General features: G+C 41.3%; 2 protein-coding genes across 4 annotated transcripts in view; one reads left to right on the forward strand and one right to left on the reverse strand.

Moving 5' to 3' along the window:
• Positions 1-4,335, forward strand: part of LOC133621174 (PDZ domain-containing protein 4-like) — a 40,913-nt gene extending 36,578 nt beyond the window's left edge. Inside the window, exon 7 of the mRNA XM_061983122.2 lies at positions 1,300-4,335. Within this exon, the coding sequence (XP_061839106.1) occupies positions 1,300-3,027 (1,728 nt within the window). The 3' untranslated portion in view covers positions 3,028-4,335. The remainder of the gene's footprint in view (positions 1-1,299) is intronic.
• Positions 4,336-4,526: 191 nt separating this feature from the next.
• kdm5c (lysine demethylase 5C) overlaps positions 4,527-17,500 on the reverse strand; it is a 50,176-nt gene continuing 37,202 nt past the window's right edge. For all 3 annotated transcript variants that reach the window (XM_061983058.2, XM_061983068.2, XM_061983049.2), the window contains 20 exons: positions 16,667-16,825; positions 16,440-16,559; positions 16,200-16,358; positions 13,194-13,375; positions 12,939-13,101; positions 12,741-12,860; positions 12,459-12,653; positions 12,188-12,369; positions 11,884-12,008; positions 11,654-11,801; positions 11,486-11,576; positions 11,014-11,396; positions 10,794-10,932; positions 7,054-7,233; positions 6,806-6,928; positions 6,008-6,724; positions 5,812-5,854; positions 5,533-5,732; positions 5,239-5,415; positions 4,527-5,080 (listed from right to left, as the gene is read on the reverse strand). In XM_061983058.2, the coding sequence (XP_061839042.1) occupies positions 5,072-5,080; positions 5,239-5,415; positions 5,533-5,732; positions 5,812-5,854; positions 6,008-6,724; positions 6,806-6,928; positions 7,054-7,233; positions 10,794-10,932; positions 11,014-11,396; positions 11,486-11,576; positions 11,654-11,801; positions 11,884-12,008; positions 12,188-12,369; positions 12,459-12,653; positions 12,741-12,860; positions 12,939-13,101; positions 13,194-13,375; positions 16,200-16,358; positions 16,440-16,559; positions 16,667-16,825 (3,615 nt within the window). In that variant the 3' untranslated portion in view covers positions 4,527-5,071. The remainder of the gene's footprint in view (positions 5,081-5,238; positions 5,416-5,532; positions 5,733-5,811; positions 5,855-6,007; positions 6,725-6,805; positions 6,929-7,053; positions 7,234-10,793; positions 10,933-11,013; positions 11,397-11,485; positions 11,577-11,653; positions 11,802-11,883; positions 12,009-12,187; positions 12,370-12,458; positions 12,654-12,740; positions 12,861-12,938; positions 13,102-13,193; positions 13,376-16,199; positions 16,359-16,439; positions 16,560-16,666; positions 16,826-17,500) is intronic.

Consider the following 17,500-nt stretch of genomic DNA (forward strand, 5'->3'; position numbering starts at 1 on the left):
AAAATTCTACACACAAACATTGACAATGTGAATTTTTTTAAATTTTTGCAGATTTATTAAAAATAAAAAACTAAGAACTCACATGTGCGTAAGTATTCACAGCCACAGCCTGATACTTTGTTCAATACTTTGTTAATTCACCTCAAGTCTTTTTGAATACGATACCACAAGCTTGGCACACCTACTTTTGGGCAGTTTTGCCCATTCCTCTTTGCAGCACCCAGGTTGGATGGGAAGCGTCGGTGCACAGCCATTTTCAGAAATAAGATCTCTCCAGATATTCAAGTCTGGACATACGTCGTATGCAGTAACATATTGTGTCATTTATCATTCTAATATTTTGTCAGCATTATTAAGGACAAGTGGTAGAAAATGAATGATCTACTTGTTAATTTACTGTTAATATCTGGTTACTTTCTCTTATAACATGTTCTATCTACACTTCTGTTAAAATGTAATAATCACTTATTCTTCTGTTGTTTGATACTTTACATTAGTTTTGGATGATACCACACATTTGGGTACTCAGTTTAACAGTGGGTCTGGTTTAGTTCCAGCACCCCCCGCGACAAGCGGTAGAAAGTTGATGGATGGACTTACTTACAGCGTGAGTGAAAAATGCACTACCGACCTGTGAAAACCTAAAAAGTCCAAAAGGCAAAGAGATGACACAGCATTATCTGCTCACAGATGCTCACCTGGTGCTCGTTTGAGCACGCTGCAGCCTGGATTGTCCCACTTCTTAATGCTTCAGTCACATGCAGGATTCTCACAGGAATGAGGCAAAAATACAACCGTACCCTCTGTATATTAGACTTAGACTTCCTGATCGGTAGGGCGTGAGTTCAATCCCCGGCCGAGTCATACCAAAGACTATAAAAATGGGACCCTGCTTGGCACTCAGCATCAAGGGTTGGAATTAGGGGTTAAATCACCAAAAATGACTCCCGGGCGCGGCCACCACCGCTGCTCACTGCTCCACTCACATCCCAGGGGGTGAACAAGGGGGTGGGTCAAATGCAGAGGTTAATTTCACCATACCTAGTGTGTGTGTGACAATCATTGGTACTTTAACTTAACTTATATTCTATTGTCATTCAAATTTGAACTTTACAGTACAGATAAGAACACAATTTCATTGCATTAGCTCGTTGTAATGCAGGATAAAATAGCAATAAGGTGCAGATATAAATAAATAGATTACTGTACATGAGATTTGATTTAAAGGAGGGCATTTATTCCAAGTGAATTCTTGTCAATAATATTTTCTTTTGTTTGTCCGTCATCTAAATGCATCAGAACGACAACCAGCCGGACCTCCACGAAGCAGAACTGGAGCCGCTGGACAATGCGAGCCATCTGCTTGGCGGCCACAGCACCTCTGTCCCCGCCTCCCCCCCAGGCGGTGGCGCTAGTGGCGGCCATGATTGCTGCATCAACAGAGATTCGCCTGATCTGCTGCAGACAGTGCTGAGCAACAGCCAGGAGCTGGACAGTGGCGTGGGCCGCACAGACGAAAGCACTCGCTACGAGGAGTCTTCAGAACATGACCTTCTGGGAGACGACCACACCAGCGCCTCCAACACCAACGCCACCAACACACCCGGAAGCCTGCGCAAGTTGGTGTACTCCCAGGACCTCCAGTTCAGCACAGACTCGCTCTTAGGTCTGGATCAGCTGGAGCCGAGCGAGAGGATGATGATGCCCGGCCTGACTGAGGAAGAGTGCGAGAGGTACAAAGAACTCCTGGAGATCAAGTGTTACTTCGAAAAGAACAGCATCGTCTCTCTGGACGAGAACAGGAACGAGAGCCTGACTCAGCAGGAGATGGCGCTCCTGGAGGAGGAGCTGCGCCACTTGGAGTTCAAGTGTCGGAACATCTTGAGGGCGCAGAAGATGCAGCAGCTGAGGGAGCGCTGCCTCAAAGCTTGGCCTCTGGAGGACAATAGCAGCGCCCGTTTGGAGGAGTCTCGTCACCACGCTCTGTCGGACATCAACGAGCTGCCAGAGAGGGAGCGCTCTGACAAGGACAGCACAAGTGCCTACAACACTGGCGGGGAAAGCTGCAGGAGCACCCCGCTTGTCAACGAGCAGCACCTTTCTCCATCCACACCCAGCCTGGACGGAGGAGAACCTCTACTCCTGTACAGTTCCTCCAGGCCGAAAGAGAGGGGGACCCGAAGCGAACGAGGGGATGGCCTCCACGCCAACCTCAACCAAACCTTGGTCTCTCACAAGAGAGGCTCCAACAGCTCCTTGTCCCAGGATGGAGGAGCTCGGAGGGGCTCAGACGGCGGGACGAGGCGTACCTCCAAAGCTAGCGAGACAACGAGGCCTGGGGGCCGCAGCGCAGAGAACAGTCCTTACATGTCCCGCCGTCACGACACAAAGCTGCCTCAGCGCTACCTGAGCTGCATGCAGCTGAGGTCTTCTTCCAACTGTGAGAAGCTCGGGGGACCAGAAGAAGGCATGGACCTCAGAGGAGGAGACATCAGCCCCATGAGTCTGGGTAGCACCTGTAAAAACGTGGGGCCTCTTCCCTTGTCACCTCGCATGGAGTGGAAGGTGAAGATCCGCAGCGACGGCTCCCGCTACGTGGCGAAAAGACCAGTAAGGGACCGCCTGCTGAAGGCCCGGGCCTTGAAGATCAGGGAGGAGCGGAGCGGCATGACCACGGACGACGACGCGGTTAGCGAAATGAAGATGGGCCGCTACTGGAGCAAAGAGGAGCGCAAGCAGCAGCTGCAGAAGGCCAGGGAACAGCGGCGGCGCCGGGAGATGATGATGCAGAGTCGCCTCGACTTCATGAGGGAGCGGGAGCAGGGAGGCGCCGGCGGGCAGCAGGGGGCCACGCAGCAACAGGAAGCCACCTCCATCCTGGAGCTGTGCCATCGCAGGAGCACCAAAAAACGCAGTCGCAGGATTCTGGACAACTGGATCACAATCCAGGAACTGCTGACTCACGGGAGCAGGTCTGCTGACGGCACACAAGTTTATAACCCACTGTTGTCCGTCACCACCGTCTGAGGACAAGACTCCAATGCTTGAACTCTTGGGTCTAACCTAGGAGGACACATGGGACAAGATCTAGTATTGGCAAAGAAGAAACAGGAGCATTTAAAGACACGCCGTTTGAGCCACTGATCAAAAGCCTTAAACATATATAAATGTGCTAAAATGTGACTTTGTCACTGTCATAACCTCCTGGTGACAATAAACCAGACATTTTCCATTTCTGAGAAGATTGTGACAGTTACGACTAAAACGTCAAACTGCATATTTTGTAGTTTCTGTAATTGGCTGTGAAATTAACCCACTCAATCATCTAGGAAAAGGGAAGCAGCAGCCTGGACTCCACTTGGAGAAAACTCATTTGGAACACTCACATTTTAAAAGGCTGCTTCAAGGCACAAGTATTTCATTAGCCTTTTTAGATCTTTGCACCAGCTCCATGTGACTCTAAACTAAATAGCACAAGAAGAAAACCAAGTTGAATGCTAAAAACCCCAACAGATAAGTCAAGATAAAATGGAGCTGAATGAAAAGGTTCAGATAGAGGGTGTGGCAACGCAGAAAAATCACTGCCACTGCTTTCTGGCGTTAAATAAGAAACAGCGCCATCTGGTGATTGATTAGTAGTGTAAGCATAAATCACCCCTACTTTGGAAATGAGGACCAACAAGGAAATGAAAGCACAACAAAAAAAAAACTAAATTAGAATTGAATTTGTACAACAATTTTGTTTTACCAGCAATACTGTTTTAACAGAAGATATATTTTGGATGATTTTTAAACCCACCTAAGGTAGTGTGTGAACTATACCAAGCACAGCAGCATACAAACATTCTTGATAGAGGATTAAATAACATTTCTTTAAAGGTTTCAAGCCATCGTTTGACTATCCAAAACATCCTGTTCACTTACTATAAGTTTTTTGGGGAAAAACAACTGATTTTTGGCTTGAACCTAAGTCAGTTCTCCATCTCAAGCATTTGAATCAAAAAAACAACTCTTGACCTTCCACGTGAGCACATTTTTTACATGCATGTTGGATAAAGAGGCTGCCTTTTACATGTACTTTCAGACCAACAGCTTTGGCATACTGTGTTTATATTAGTGTAGATGACCAAAACGTGGTTAACTGTAGTGTTGTCCAGTGTGTATCATTTTACCATTATCAAACCCTTTTCTTCATTAAACAATGTTCATGGTGTGGTTCTTGTTTTTATAATGCATTTTAGTCTCATTGATGACTTTGATGTGACTTCATGAAGGAAAGTGTGTGTTTTCTAAACCTTTATTTTTTTCTAACAAGAGTGAAAAGAAATAAAGGCAACATTAAAATAAAACGTTTATACACAAACATGACAAGTGTGTCTCTGCAATAATAAAGTTTTCCTATATTGCAGATGAGGAAAAAAGTGGAACGCAGATTAAGAGACATCAGCACTGGAACCTAGGAAAGACTGTGCCAGTTGGCGGGGGAAAAAATATCCATTTGGAGAAAGTAGCACCAAAAACCTTAATGCCTGTTTAAAACACTCTTCAAAATGTCATCAGTTTATTCATATTGTTGTGTGGCCTTAGAACAAAATTGAGAAAGATTCAATACAGCTAAAAAAAATACAAGTTGCAATGGTTCCAATTCACATCAGCGTCCTATTAATGGCCCAAGAGAACCAAACAAACCCAATAGCTTATCCAACTTTAACTTTATGAGCTAAAGAAAAGAACCTGCAGCAGCCGGCGCTCAAGTGGCTCGCTCACTTAATACGGTGGGTAACAAAGCATACCAACTTACCTCAGGGACAATTCTAAACCAAACACACTGCTATCACAAGAGTCCCACATGATCCAACACAGTCTTTATAGGTGAAAGGTGAGCGAGGTCCAGGGAAAGTGGAGTGGAATTTTGCCACAATATGACAAAAAATACAAAGTCAAATTGTGGAGTGTGGAAGAGTCTTTACGCTATACAGTCTGCATGATGGAGGGATGCAGTGGAAAGGTGAGACACTAAAGACGGGAATCTCTACCCCCTCATAGGCTTTGATAGATCCAGCATCCACCATCACAGAACCTGAAAAATTAAAATTGAAATCTCTTTTCAGTGTCTCAATTGAAATGTATGAAACGGGCAACAAATAAAGCAAAATAAGATTGGTTACTGGTTAAAGTTAATTTCGAGCATGTATACAACTTCAGTATGATACATCATAACTGTACTGCTGTATTAACCTGGACAGGTAGGTGGGGGGAGGGGCTGAGGGGTAGGGGGCACGATTTTTTGGAGTCTGATGCATCCAGTGACAATGTTCCATTCTCCTCCCCGCTTCCTCCTCGGTGGCTCTTTCGTTTCCTCTTGGAGTCTTTGGGACGTCCTCGACTACTTAGCCTCTGCTCTTCAAGTTTAATCTAAAAGCGGCACAAAGGACAATATGGTTAGTCAAGAGGCGGCTTGTGTGGCTGTAACACACTGAACTTCTTGCAGAGGGGCAATATTACACGACCAAATCTGATGTATAAGATGACCTGGATGAGTGTGTGCAGTGTGGCAATGGGTGGATCGGAGGCAGCTTGTAGAACTCTGCTGATGATGTGCATTTGGTCCAAAGAAACTTCAAGCAGGTCGCCTTCCAGTTGCAGTTCCTCCAGGTGCTCTTTTGTAGCAGAGGAAAGCTGCACCACCTGACCTTTGAGCTGAGGGAGCAGGGGCAACAGATCGCCCACTCCTGAGATTACAGAGAAGACATTCAGGGCTGGTCAGCCTCAGCTTCCAGGCGGTTGAACAGATGTAACATGTCAACATACCAGAGACACTTGAGTTCTTGTTGATTCCATTTTCACAAGCATCCTGTTGACAGACAACCATCACATCAGACTGATAGAAGTCATTTTTCATTAAAACAATTCATGGTGTTATTTTCTTTTCGTATTTATTAAACTTTACATTCCATTTTAGGTTGGAATTTCTGGATGCTTTTTACTAAATGTTCACCTTCATTACCTGAGTGCCATTGGTTTCCTTGGCTTTCTTTTTAGGTGACTCTTCGGTCAGATCGATGATTCCATCCTCTCCTTCCCCTCCTTCCGAGTCAGACAAAACAATCACTGAACTTGCTTCTGGCTCCTTTTGCACACCTTCCTCAGAAGGAAGAGTGTCTTTGAGTTCTTGGAGAGCTTGAACGGCCTTCAGCAGTTCAGGGGTCTCCAGTGCTTCCTTGGCGCGCCCCTGCCAAGTGATGGCTCTCTCTGTGAGACATTGCAGCGCCTCGCCTTCGGGCAGACGTACGGGCAGCCTCTGCAAGGCTACGAGTAAAGCCAGTATCGTCTCCAGGCGAGGTCGCCGTGACCGCTGGCACCGCGGACACAAAAAGCGATAGTCCCAGTCCCACCAGCAGTGGAGGTTACTTGCAGGTCCTGATGAGGGCAGCAGGGAGGGGAAGGGGACGCAGCCACAGTGGAACCAGTCCATACAAAGATGGCAGCGCAGCTGAGTTGTGCGAGGCTGTGTGCCGCACACACACACTGACTGAGCAGGGTTGCTACCAGTGTGGTTACCATTCTCTTTCACAGAGTTTTCAGAGTTTGTTTCCATCATGTCGTCCATAGTTTCTTTCTCCTCGTAACCTACTGCATTAAGTCCAGTCTTTCCCATGTTGACTTTCTGCAACCTCAGTAGTGCCTCTTTTTCACGGTGCTCCCCTTCTTTGAACGCCATCACCTAGAAACAAGAGGCAGACAATAGATTACAACACCTTAGCAGAGGTCAGTGTTACAATTATGACATGCTAAGCAAACTCACAATCGCTGCGGGGTCTCTAAGGTCCTGAGCAGAGAGGCCCAGAGTGTTGGTATCACAGTCATCTAATGGGTCATCCAATGTCTCTTTCTCCTCATGTCTTCTTTTAGCACAAGGACACAACACCTGCAAGGTAAGATTTTACTTTTTAGACTCCTTCATCATTGTTTCCATACCTAGATTACAATTTATTGTGTATTGCATAGGTGACAACACAATTGCTTGCATGACTTAGAGGACTGTTAGTGTACCTCGAGTAGACTGTGCTGACTGCTTTTCTTCAAGAAGGTCTTAGTGGCCTTGTCCCGCCAGGAGTGAGCGCTGGCTACCTGCAACTCCAGTTGTCGCAGCTCTTCCATGAAGACAGGCAGGTCCCTTCCAATAGCTACTAAGCCCTCAAGGTCATCCAGACATGGGTAATGCTCCCCATTCTAGAAAAGTAAAAATTATTTTCATTGTGACACAATATGAAACACACATTTAGACGCAACATGGCTCAGGTGGTTGAGTGGTTGGCCCCCAACCAGATGGTTGTGGGTTTGATCCTCAGTCCCCCGGTGACTGTCAAAATGTCTTTCAGCAGCCCTGTGCGATATGGCCGAGAAGTACAATTTTTTCACAGAAAATTAGATTTCTAATTTTTTTCCGTTTTCCCTACTTTTTTAAAGAAACTAATACCGTATTTTTCGGACTATAAGTCGCAGTTTTTTTTCATAGTTTGACCGGGGGTGCGACTTCTACTCAGGAGCGACTTATGTGTGAAATTATTAACACATTACCGTAAAATATCAAATGATACTATTTAGCTCATTCACGTAAGAGACTAGACGTATAAGATTTCATCGGATTTAGCGATTAAGAGTGACAGATCGTTTGGTAAACGTATAGCATGTTCTACATGTTATAGTTATTTGAATGACTCTTACCATAATATGTTACATTAACATACCAGGCACGTTCTCAGTTGGTTATTTATGCGTCATATAAAGTACACTTATTCAGTCTGTTGTTCACTATTCTTTATTTATTTTAAATTGCCTTTCAAATGTCTATTCTTGGTGTTGGGTTTTATCAAAAAAAATTCCCCCCAAAAATGCGACTTATACTCCAGTGCAACTTATATATGTTTTTTTCCTTCTTTATTATGCATTTTCGGCCGGTGCGACTTATACTCCGAAAAATACGGTACATACAAATAACAGTGATAATTCACAACAACTTTTTCTTTTATATCATCAACAACTAGTAGTTTGAAATGGCACTGCATAGACTGCATCTTACACTGTTCTTTTTAGACCACCTACAAATTGTACTTTTTATTTAATAATTTTCAAAGAACTAAATTAGGAGCTTCCTCTGGGAGGCAATACTTCTGTCTTGAATAAAATACTTCTGTAAACAAAAATGTAGCACTGTACATTGCATGCATAAAAATAATCTAACATTGAGATTAATAAAATAAATAAAACATCATCGATGTTAAATTAATTATAAACAGTGGTCGCAACTTGAGAGGCTCGCTTGATTTTTATTTTTTAACAGCCTCAAGTCACTTCTTTACTCCTCAAACTGAGAAGAACAGTACAGCACACTTCACAATAATAGCGTGGTGCACCACATCCGGTCTGACTGCGCTAACAAAATAAAGGTTTTTTAAAAGTACCTAACAAAAGCATAATGTACTTAAAGCACTTATAAAATGTTATATATATATATATATATATATATATATATATATATATATATATATATATATATACACACACACACACACATATACATAAATATAAATGTAAAAGGTAAAATGCTGAATTAAAAACCAACTGAAAAAACTTAATTTAATTGTTTTTTATATTGCTACTGTTACTTAAAATGAATTGTTATTGCTATTATTGTACTTGTTTTTATTCGTTACTAATTTATATTCAGGTTATTTTTAAACTATATTTAAAGTTGACTTTTGGTGGTACAATAAATACTCATTTTCCAATTTACGAATAATTGTGTCAATCAAAAATAAATGTGATTGTTATTTTTGTGATGACTATTTTTGCCATAAACCTTAACATATATACACGTGTATACATATACACAAGTATACACATGCGAACGTTTTTCATCGAAAATATTTTTCATCTAAATGGGAATACATGAACAGCCGAGCTGTCGGCATCCTAATGACAGCAGACCTTATACAGTAAGTGATATTTGATTGTGTTTGTTAGCTCTTAAAGTCTGCAGTGAGGAGAAATCAGTGATGAAGAAAAAAAAAAGGCAAACGTAGTGATTGAAATGACTGTGCCGCATATGCTTAAAATTAACATAATACGTAAATATTAAATGTTATTATAAATGTGCCAGTTACTACATTAAATATATACTTACATCATGCATATAAAACCTTATTGGAGGTGTTTGCATGTTTTTAGGGGCTTTATAGGCAGAATTGAACGGCTCTCATAGGCTCCTTTGTAAGCTGACTTTTGATCAAACATAATATATATATTTTTTTTTTCATTTATTTATTTATTTATTTCAGGCAATGACATAAAAAAGTACAAAGTTGACAACACATAATAATATAAATTAATATAGTGCAAAAGGTAATGTATAGTATGTAATGCATGATTGTCCAGTTTGGCCTGAAAGGGAGTGGGAAGAAAATGTATTTAATCCCACCCCCAGTTCTCCATTCAGTGATAATTCACATGAGTTTCACTCTTACTTTGTTCAAGGATTATAATACAGATGTTGTATAATAGTGGTATTACCACAGGTAACAATAATTATTACACTGTAACAATAATTTGTATCAACAATGTAGGAATAATAAATATACCAACAATGGTAATAGACAACATAGCAATAATGGTAATAGACAACATAGCAATAATGGTAATAGACAACATAGCAATAATGGTAAGGAAACATTGAGCACATGTTAACACTTTGAGACAGAGTATAGCAGCAGGTCAATTTAAAGACCCTCATTTATTTATTTTATATTTAGAATGCATTAAAAAAAATCCATCCGTTGTCACCATCCGTCGTCATGTCTTTCATAGTGACTGTGAACGATAGGCAAAATACTTTAAAAAAAAAGTGTAGTTCCCCTTTAGACTTGTGTCGTCTATCTGCTACATCATATTATAAGATTCCAACATATGAAGGCTCAGAGTCCCAGTGTCTCTCTTTTTCTCACAAAATGCAGCAGACCACTACAACAATCTCAATCTCCTTGTCTCGCTTATGAATGAATGAATGATGTTTATTTCGGTCATATAATCATTATAACTCAGGACACCCACACAACCTTTACCCAGACAACACGTCACTTCCCATCCTCGTCCTGGAAGTCCCACCTCCCCATCAAAGCCATTGGCGAGAAGCCGTAGCCAGCTGCTCCACCATCTATGGCTGACATACGTGTTGCTGTACTGTGTGGATATTATTGTCTCTAGTGTCTAATGTTCTCTTCTGAGCTGGTTACTTTTTGCTGCAACATGGTTCCCATTAGACTTCTGTTGAAGTGTGCAAAGCATTCATTTTTTGGTTTCACTACTTCACATTCAAATCACGGCTAGCATAGCTTGTCCTCATGTCCTTTCTCCTCCGTGTATTTGCACTAACCCAGCTAACACAACATTAAAAGAACGTTAGCTTATATATCTCTCTTGAACTAATGTTTAGAGAACATTAGCATTAATTCTGTATTTCAGAACCGTCGATGTTTGGACATGTATCCATTGATTCATTAATTTCCCACGTTTTATTGTGATGTATCAGCGAATCGATTATTTCTTCCACCACTATTATTATTATTACATTGATTCTCATGGGGAACTCTGCTTTACTCTATGAACTTTTTGGTTTGCGAACTGTAGTGTCAAAGCGCTTTGAGTACGTTGAAAGTAGAAAAGCGCTATACAAGTATAATGTATTTACGATTTACCACACCAGCCAACCAGAGACAACTGAGGTATGTTTTTACCTGGATTTCCTCAAGGTCTGTTACCCAAGAGCGTGCCCGGCTCAGACAGCCCTGTAAAGATTGAATGTTGGGAAGCTTGACTGGAATGAGCTGGGCTTCATTTACAATTGCCTCCAGGGTTGAGAGAGGGTGTTTTTGTCTAGGAGAGAAATAACTTTAGAACAAGGCTAACCAGTTGTAACAGGATGACAGTGCCTGTCCATTTGAGTTTGCGTTGTACCTTTGTTCAAGACAGATCTGTGCTTTCTCTTCCCAGCGTTCTGCAATTGTTAACAGCTCCTGTAGCTCTGCCGTGGCAGTCTCCACAGACGCACTCAGAGGCATGCTGCAGCCTGCTTCCAATAGATCTCTCAACACTGCTAATGTTACCTCCTGCCTCTCGCCTTCTTCTGTGCCTAAGGTGCGCCTGACCTCTGCCAGCCAGTGCCCCTGCTCCTGAATGCCCTGGAGTAGACGACACTCTGGCACCACAACAGGCATCGCATTTCCTTGCTCCAATAATGTCTGCAACTGCTCTGTAGGTGGAGAAGCCCTCCTCCAGTCACGCTCGTTGATCAGCTCCTTAGCTCGGCTCTGGTAATCACTGACCGACTGCAAAACCGCCTTAAAGACAGGAAGGAAAAAATGTAGCTGATTGCAGAGGCAACATACTTTATTCTTCTTTTATTAGTGTGACAGGATATGATCCTCACCTGCACTTCCTCTAGCTGACTCATTACACAAGGCAGGTTTTGCATCATGTCTATCAATATTTTCAGTTCCGCCAAAGTCATTTTAGAGTCACTAAAAGACAACAATATGTGAATGTTCTGATATGGCCAAATAGCGTTATGGAAAGGTTATGGTTTTGTCCATCTTACCTGGTTTTTGAATTAGTGAGGAGTTCAGTGCTCTTCTGCTGGCTGTACTTTATGTCTTTGAGAATTCTGTTGAGTTTTCGTAGAAGTTCATTTTCAGGAAACTTCTTTTCTGCTGCTTCATTCTTTAGCATCTCCAAGTAATCAATTCCTGGAATTTAAATACCAATTAATTCCATTGGAATTCTACCGTTACTTTGGAAATCAGATATGAAGTTCTGTGCCTTTTTTACCTATCTTGTTACCCTCTTCTTGCTCAAGAGCCTCTTTTACTCTGTTGGCCCATGAATCAAAGGACTCTGAGCGAACCTTTAATCTGTGTAACATGGCCAACAACTCATCCAAGGTATATCTGTACCTGTAAAACGATAACACGAAATGTTTAATGTTGCAAGCCCAGTTTTTCTGGCAGCCAATAAACATAATTATATATCAGACAGCATAGGGTGTTTCATTTCTACTGGCAAATGTCCAAAATGTCAGGAGGCAAATCTTGATCACAGTATATAAACGCCAGTTCAAGAGGTGATTGATTACCTGAGGTAGAGTTTGTCAGTGGAGCAGTTGCACAAGTCCTGAGTATGATACAGACACACCAGACGCTCTGGGCAGTTTGAGCAGGCCAGTGCTGAGAGGAAACATGTGGTCTTACATTTATCACACTGTCGCTCGTCATCTGGTAACAGCTCAAATGCCTCGCGCTCAGCTTCAGTGATGCCCTGCTTGCACAGCACATTTTAGAGCATTATTGATTATCCTATGCCAACCAGACACACACAAAAAACACAGTAAAGAAAATGTCTCCCACCCTTTCCATGAGAGCTTTTCGCAGCTTTCTCTCCTCTTGAACAATAATAAACATCTCCCGGTGTGTCGCTGCAGCGAGATTGAGGTCCAGTTTCTCGGGACAGGCTGCCATTTTACAGGTGAGCTCCTCGTGGGAGAAAACACAATACCTTCGCAGACGTCGATAGTGCTCGATGCAAGAACGACCAGCAGGCAACTGCAACGAGACCAAAAACAGCTGGTCGTCTTCATTGTGTAGTCTCACTTGTATAAAAAGAGTATCAGACATCATTTGGACACTAACCCAATCTGCAGTACAGAAGTTGACTGCTTCTGCAAAGTTATATCCTTGATTGAAGCCACTGTGGTAGGCTCGAGGGAAGGTGATGACAAACTCACCAGCACATTGGTTCGTACGTACAACCTATACAAATAAATCACAAATGTATAAACTTTGATCAAACATTTATGCTGCAAGCCTTTGTGTTGCTAAGAGACATACCGGTACACCGTGAGCCATGAGAATGTTGGGATTCATGATGGTGACTAACTGGTGCAAGAGGTCTGGCTGGAACTCAAACAACTCTGGAGTCAGTTTTTTCATCACCTCCTCAAGTCGCTCAGCAGCCACGGATGGAACCCCATACCAGGTCTTGGGTTCGCCCCTAAAAATGATCAGTAAGCGTTTCTTAATGCTATGCCCATTTTAATATAAAACATTCAGAATTATTAAAAAGAAATAAAGCTCATGCTGTACCAGTGCAGGTAGTTGATGGAGTAACTCCAATGATCCTCAATGTGCCAGCAGAAAGCTGAAAAGACCATGCCGACATACAGCCAGGGCACCTTCATGCCGGAGATATCGCCATTAATGTGGCACAGAAGAGACTGCTCCAGCACAGGCATCACATTCAAGTTCCAGCCACTGCGGGCGTATTCCTATGGAGGTGCACAAGTTGAATGTCATTAATTGTATACACAACACCATCGGTTATTGTCTTGACTTAAAGTACCAGGAGAGTGGGAAAACAAGTTGCCTCTATATTAAAGCTATCATATATATCTGATGTATGACACCTAAAGACCCCCAAAGTTTGCAAATAAATACCGTAAATATGATCAAAATACTGTCAATCTCACAGAGATTACCGAGCCATTTTGAAAGATAATTTGCTTTCCAGTCATGCGACAGAACACAGATCTCTTCCCTACCAACAACAATGCAAATCATGCAGACTTTGTGAGAGCCAACAACTATTACCGGTACTTTGAGACAAATGATTGTCCAGAACCTTATATTTATGATCCTGAATGTAAGGAGGGTGAGCTACAAGTTTTAGAAGCTCTGCTAAACGGATCCAACTTTAGAGAAACACTAAGCATCACGTAGCAGTATTGCTAAGTGCTAAACAAGAAATACAAACTACAAACATAATAAAATGATAGCTTACTGTAAAATGTATGCTCTCACTGGGATGACAACTGATAAGATGGCCATATCTCCCCGTTTATAGATTAATAAATCATTTTAATCCACACTTAAGGTTTAAAAAAAGTTGCTGCTGAATCTGACACTGTCTTCTGTTGGTGTGATTGTCACCATCTTCAGGTAGTAACTGAATGTCACAGATGAAAAACTTCTAGATTCCAGGCTAAATCTTCCTATTATCCAGATCAGAGGCATAGTTTATAATAAAATAACTTTGACAAATAGAGACACGATGATGAGGAGCAGAACAGCAGCAAACAAGACATCAATGCTGCAGTGTTGCATAAGCTTCTTTTTCTTTACAGTTTTACGGCAATTTGCATTCATATATGTTGCATTACTGCCATCTCAGTTTCATTTAATAATTACAATAAAGTGCAGCATAAAGTATAGTTAGCTTTTGGTTTTGCTAAAATTCTCTTAGCGCTTATGATAACATTTCTAATAATTGGTTATTATTCAGTCTAGGAAATATAAATAGATTGTTTGCGGGTTTTGGGTGGTTATTTAGAGTTTTGTGGCGAAATAGGGAGCCCCCATTGACTCCATTGTTAGCTGACTTTTTATTTACGACTTAGAATGCATAAAAAACAAATGTGTACATGTCTTAGGGATTGTGAATGATAGACAGCACATTTCTTTCTACGTGTCTAATTTTTGCATATTTCCAGTATGACTGGTCTGATAACTTGGTCTGAGTACAGAAGCGTTACAACAGTGACATCAATCTCCGGAAATAGCTGAAGGTATTCGGAGCAGAATATTCAAAATGGCTGGCTGATTTTGTGGCATTTTGCAATGTTTAGACAGTATGTTCACATACTATTCGGGTTGTAAATATAATTAGATATTGTTTAATGGATACAATGAAATAATTAAGCATATAAAGTCAACTTGTTTTTTCCACTCTTCTGGTACTTTAACATTGTTGTTTACGGTCTATAGATGTTCTCATTCATCCAAGTCATTGTATTCTCAGGGCATTTAAACCGATCGCAATTGGACTGTTCAGTTTGTCTTAGAAGATATTTCGCCTCCCATCCAAGTCGGCTTCATTAGTTCATACTCATAAACTTAGTTAGATCTAGTCTTAGACTTAGATTGGACTAGATTTGGCCAATCTAATCTGATGAAACAGACTTGGATGAGAGGCGAAATATCTAATCTAAGACAAATTGAACAGTCCAGTTGCGATCGATTAAACGCCCTAAGAATTGTTGTTTACTGCGTGCATATTTTTCTTTCCTCACTCTTGAAAACATTTTTTTGCTGAAGTTAGTTTTAAACATCTTTGGGGTTGTATGCCCGTACACTTATTCTTTAAACTTTCATGGAAACAGATACCAAATAGACAGACTACATATTTTACCTGAAAAATAAAAGACATACCAGGTAGACATATTAACAATTAAACAGGTTGACTTCAAGTTGTGTTTGGGGATTATTTTCATACAGCCTTGTGAGAACAAAAAATATAAATACTACAGTAGTTAAATCTCTAGTTATTCTTTAACAGCATTTAATATAATTTCCTATGCTTAAAATGGTATTCTAAGGGTGTACTAACATTATGCCATTCATTCTCCCTTCCACTCCTGGCCCCCACTGACACATGGCCAGTTTGCTTGTCCGATCTATTCCGCTGTTTTGTTGCAATTTCTCTTAGTTTGTGAAATATTTACAGACTTAGTTGGAGTCATTCTGATTATTTTGCATAAGGTTGGCCGCTGTCATTAATAACTAGTAAGTGGACAATCAGTGATTAAATGATGTATCCTATTCTGCTGTAAAACTACAATTTATCCTAATATTTAAACTACTTTCCCCCATTGTATGTATTACAAGTTTGCTGCTGTTAAGTACTTGCAGAGGAGAACATTAATTGCCACGCCTTTATACATATATAAATGTCCCAGGTGAATGAGCATGGTCTAGGTTTCACTTTTGAATCATTGAGTCTTTGTATTTTATTTATAATATGAATTGTGCAGGTAATCATTAAATAATGTGCTGTGAACGATCGCAATACAGTTATTCTTTGATTCCACAATGCTACATGTGTGCGTGCAAAAGGAATGGTCCAGGAGCCTTAGATCACCTCTTCCAATCATGCTAAAGAGGGGACTTTTGCCGTGTGTACGCTCTCACTCAGCAAGTGTACTGTGATTAATATTACTAGACTACAAGACCTTTAGTAATTTGCATTTGAATGTGTGCAATGTGTCCATTTTGGGTGCTCTGTAGAGAGCATGTCACCAACACAAATAGGCAAACCTCTTCTTCCTTTGTCAGTGTCCTCTTGCCGGTATTCATTGGGAAGCCGCTGCCAAACTCTTTGGAGTGGATGTCAGCTCCATACTCAACAGTCACGTCCTCTTCTATGCTGCCTACTAACCTCCAGAACTCCCTCTCCACAAGTTCAGTGGGAACCATCTACACAGAGAACGAGGAATAGATGTCTATCATGTTCATTCAGCAGAGCTGTGCTTCACAGTGGATTGCAAGTGCGCTTACATGGACAGGCATGTTGAAGTAATCTGCTTTATATGAATCAGCCATCTCCCCAAAACTCTGTAAACTGTACTCTCGAGTTGCTTGCTCAAATCCAAATGCTTCTGAAGGCTTTTTACACTCCTGCAAATAAGGAAATCCGTCAGCAATGAGTGTGGCATGTTCGGGCAAACTTTATACATAAGATGTTTTATAGACAGAAAAGCATCACTTTTAAAGCCGTAGCTTACTTCTGCAACACACTTTGGGCATCGCCAATTGCCTTTGGGGGGATCAGTGAGTGGGGGCAGGAGACAGTATGTGTGGTAGTTGTCATCACAACCATCGCACAGCAAGAGTTTGTCATCATCATCTCCGCGACCACACATCCGACACACAAAGGACTCCACCTTTGAGAAATATTTCAGTGTTTAGGAGGTAAATGGGTGATTATTCACAAAGAAATGATTACCAAATGTATAAAAACTAGAAAATCACCCTGAAAGTGCAAACCTCTGCCAGGCCTTATCTCCCAATAGTAAACCATCTTTTAAAAAATGGCAATCCAGATGGTGACCCGGATCAACCCTCAAACCTAATCATCTGTGCCGTATCACATTTCTGACATTTCCTAAAAGTTAAATCAAAATCCGCCCACGACTTTTAAAGCTATTTTGCAAAAAATGGACTAATCGAAGGATAAATTAAATCGCCATGTCGGTCCGTGCGTGTTTGTTTTGTTCCTCTATCGCTTTCAAACAGGCTGCAAAGGGTTCACTTTTGAAAGTAAATGGGAGTGAACAGTCTTGTCAGTCATCCACTTTCTCAAACGTTAACGCAAGGTAACTGATATCATTCAGATCATAAAATCCAAGCCCTTATTCAACATTTCCTGAAAGTTTAATCAAAATCCTCCCACAACTTTTTGAGTTGTGTTGCACATTGACAGACAAGCCCTGGCAAATAAATATCCTCTTGGCAGAGGTAATTACATTTACAATACTGTAAGTATAGTTCAAAGTTTGAATACCCCATAATTTGTCCAAAAGTTAGTGAAAATGTGGGTAAAAAGGTTTAAAAAATGT

This window comes from Nerophis lumbriciformis, linkage group LG01, assembly GCF_033978685.3.
Source record: "Nerophis lumbriciformis linkage group LG01, RoL_Nlum_v2.1, whole genome shotgun sequence".
Lineage (NCBI taxonomy): Eukaryota > Metazoa > Chordata > Actinopteri > Syngnathiformes > Syngnathidae > Nerophis > Nerophis lumbriciformis.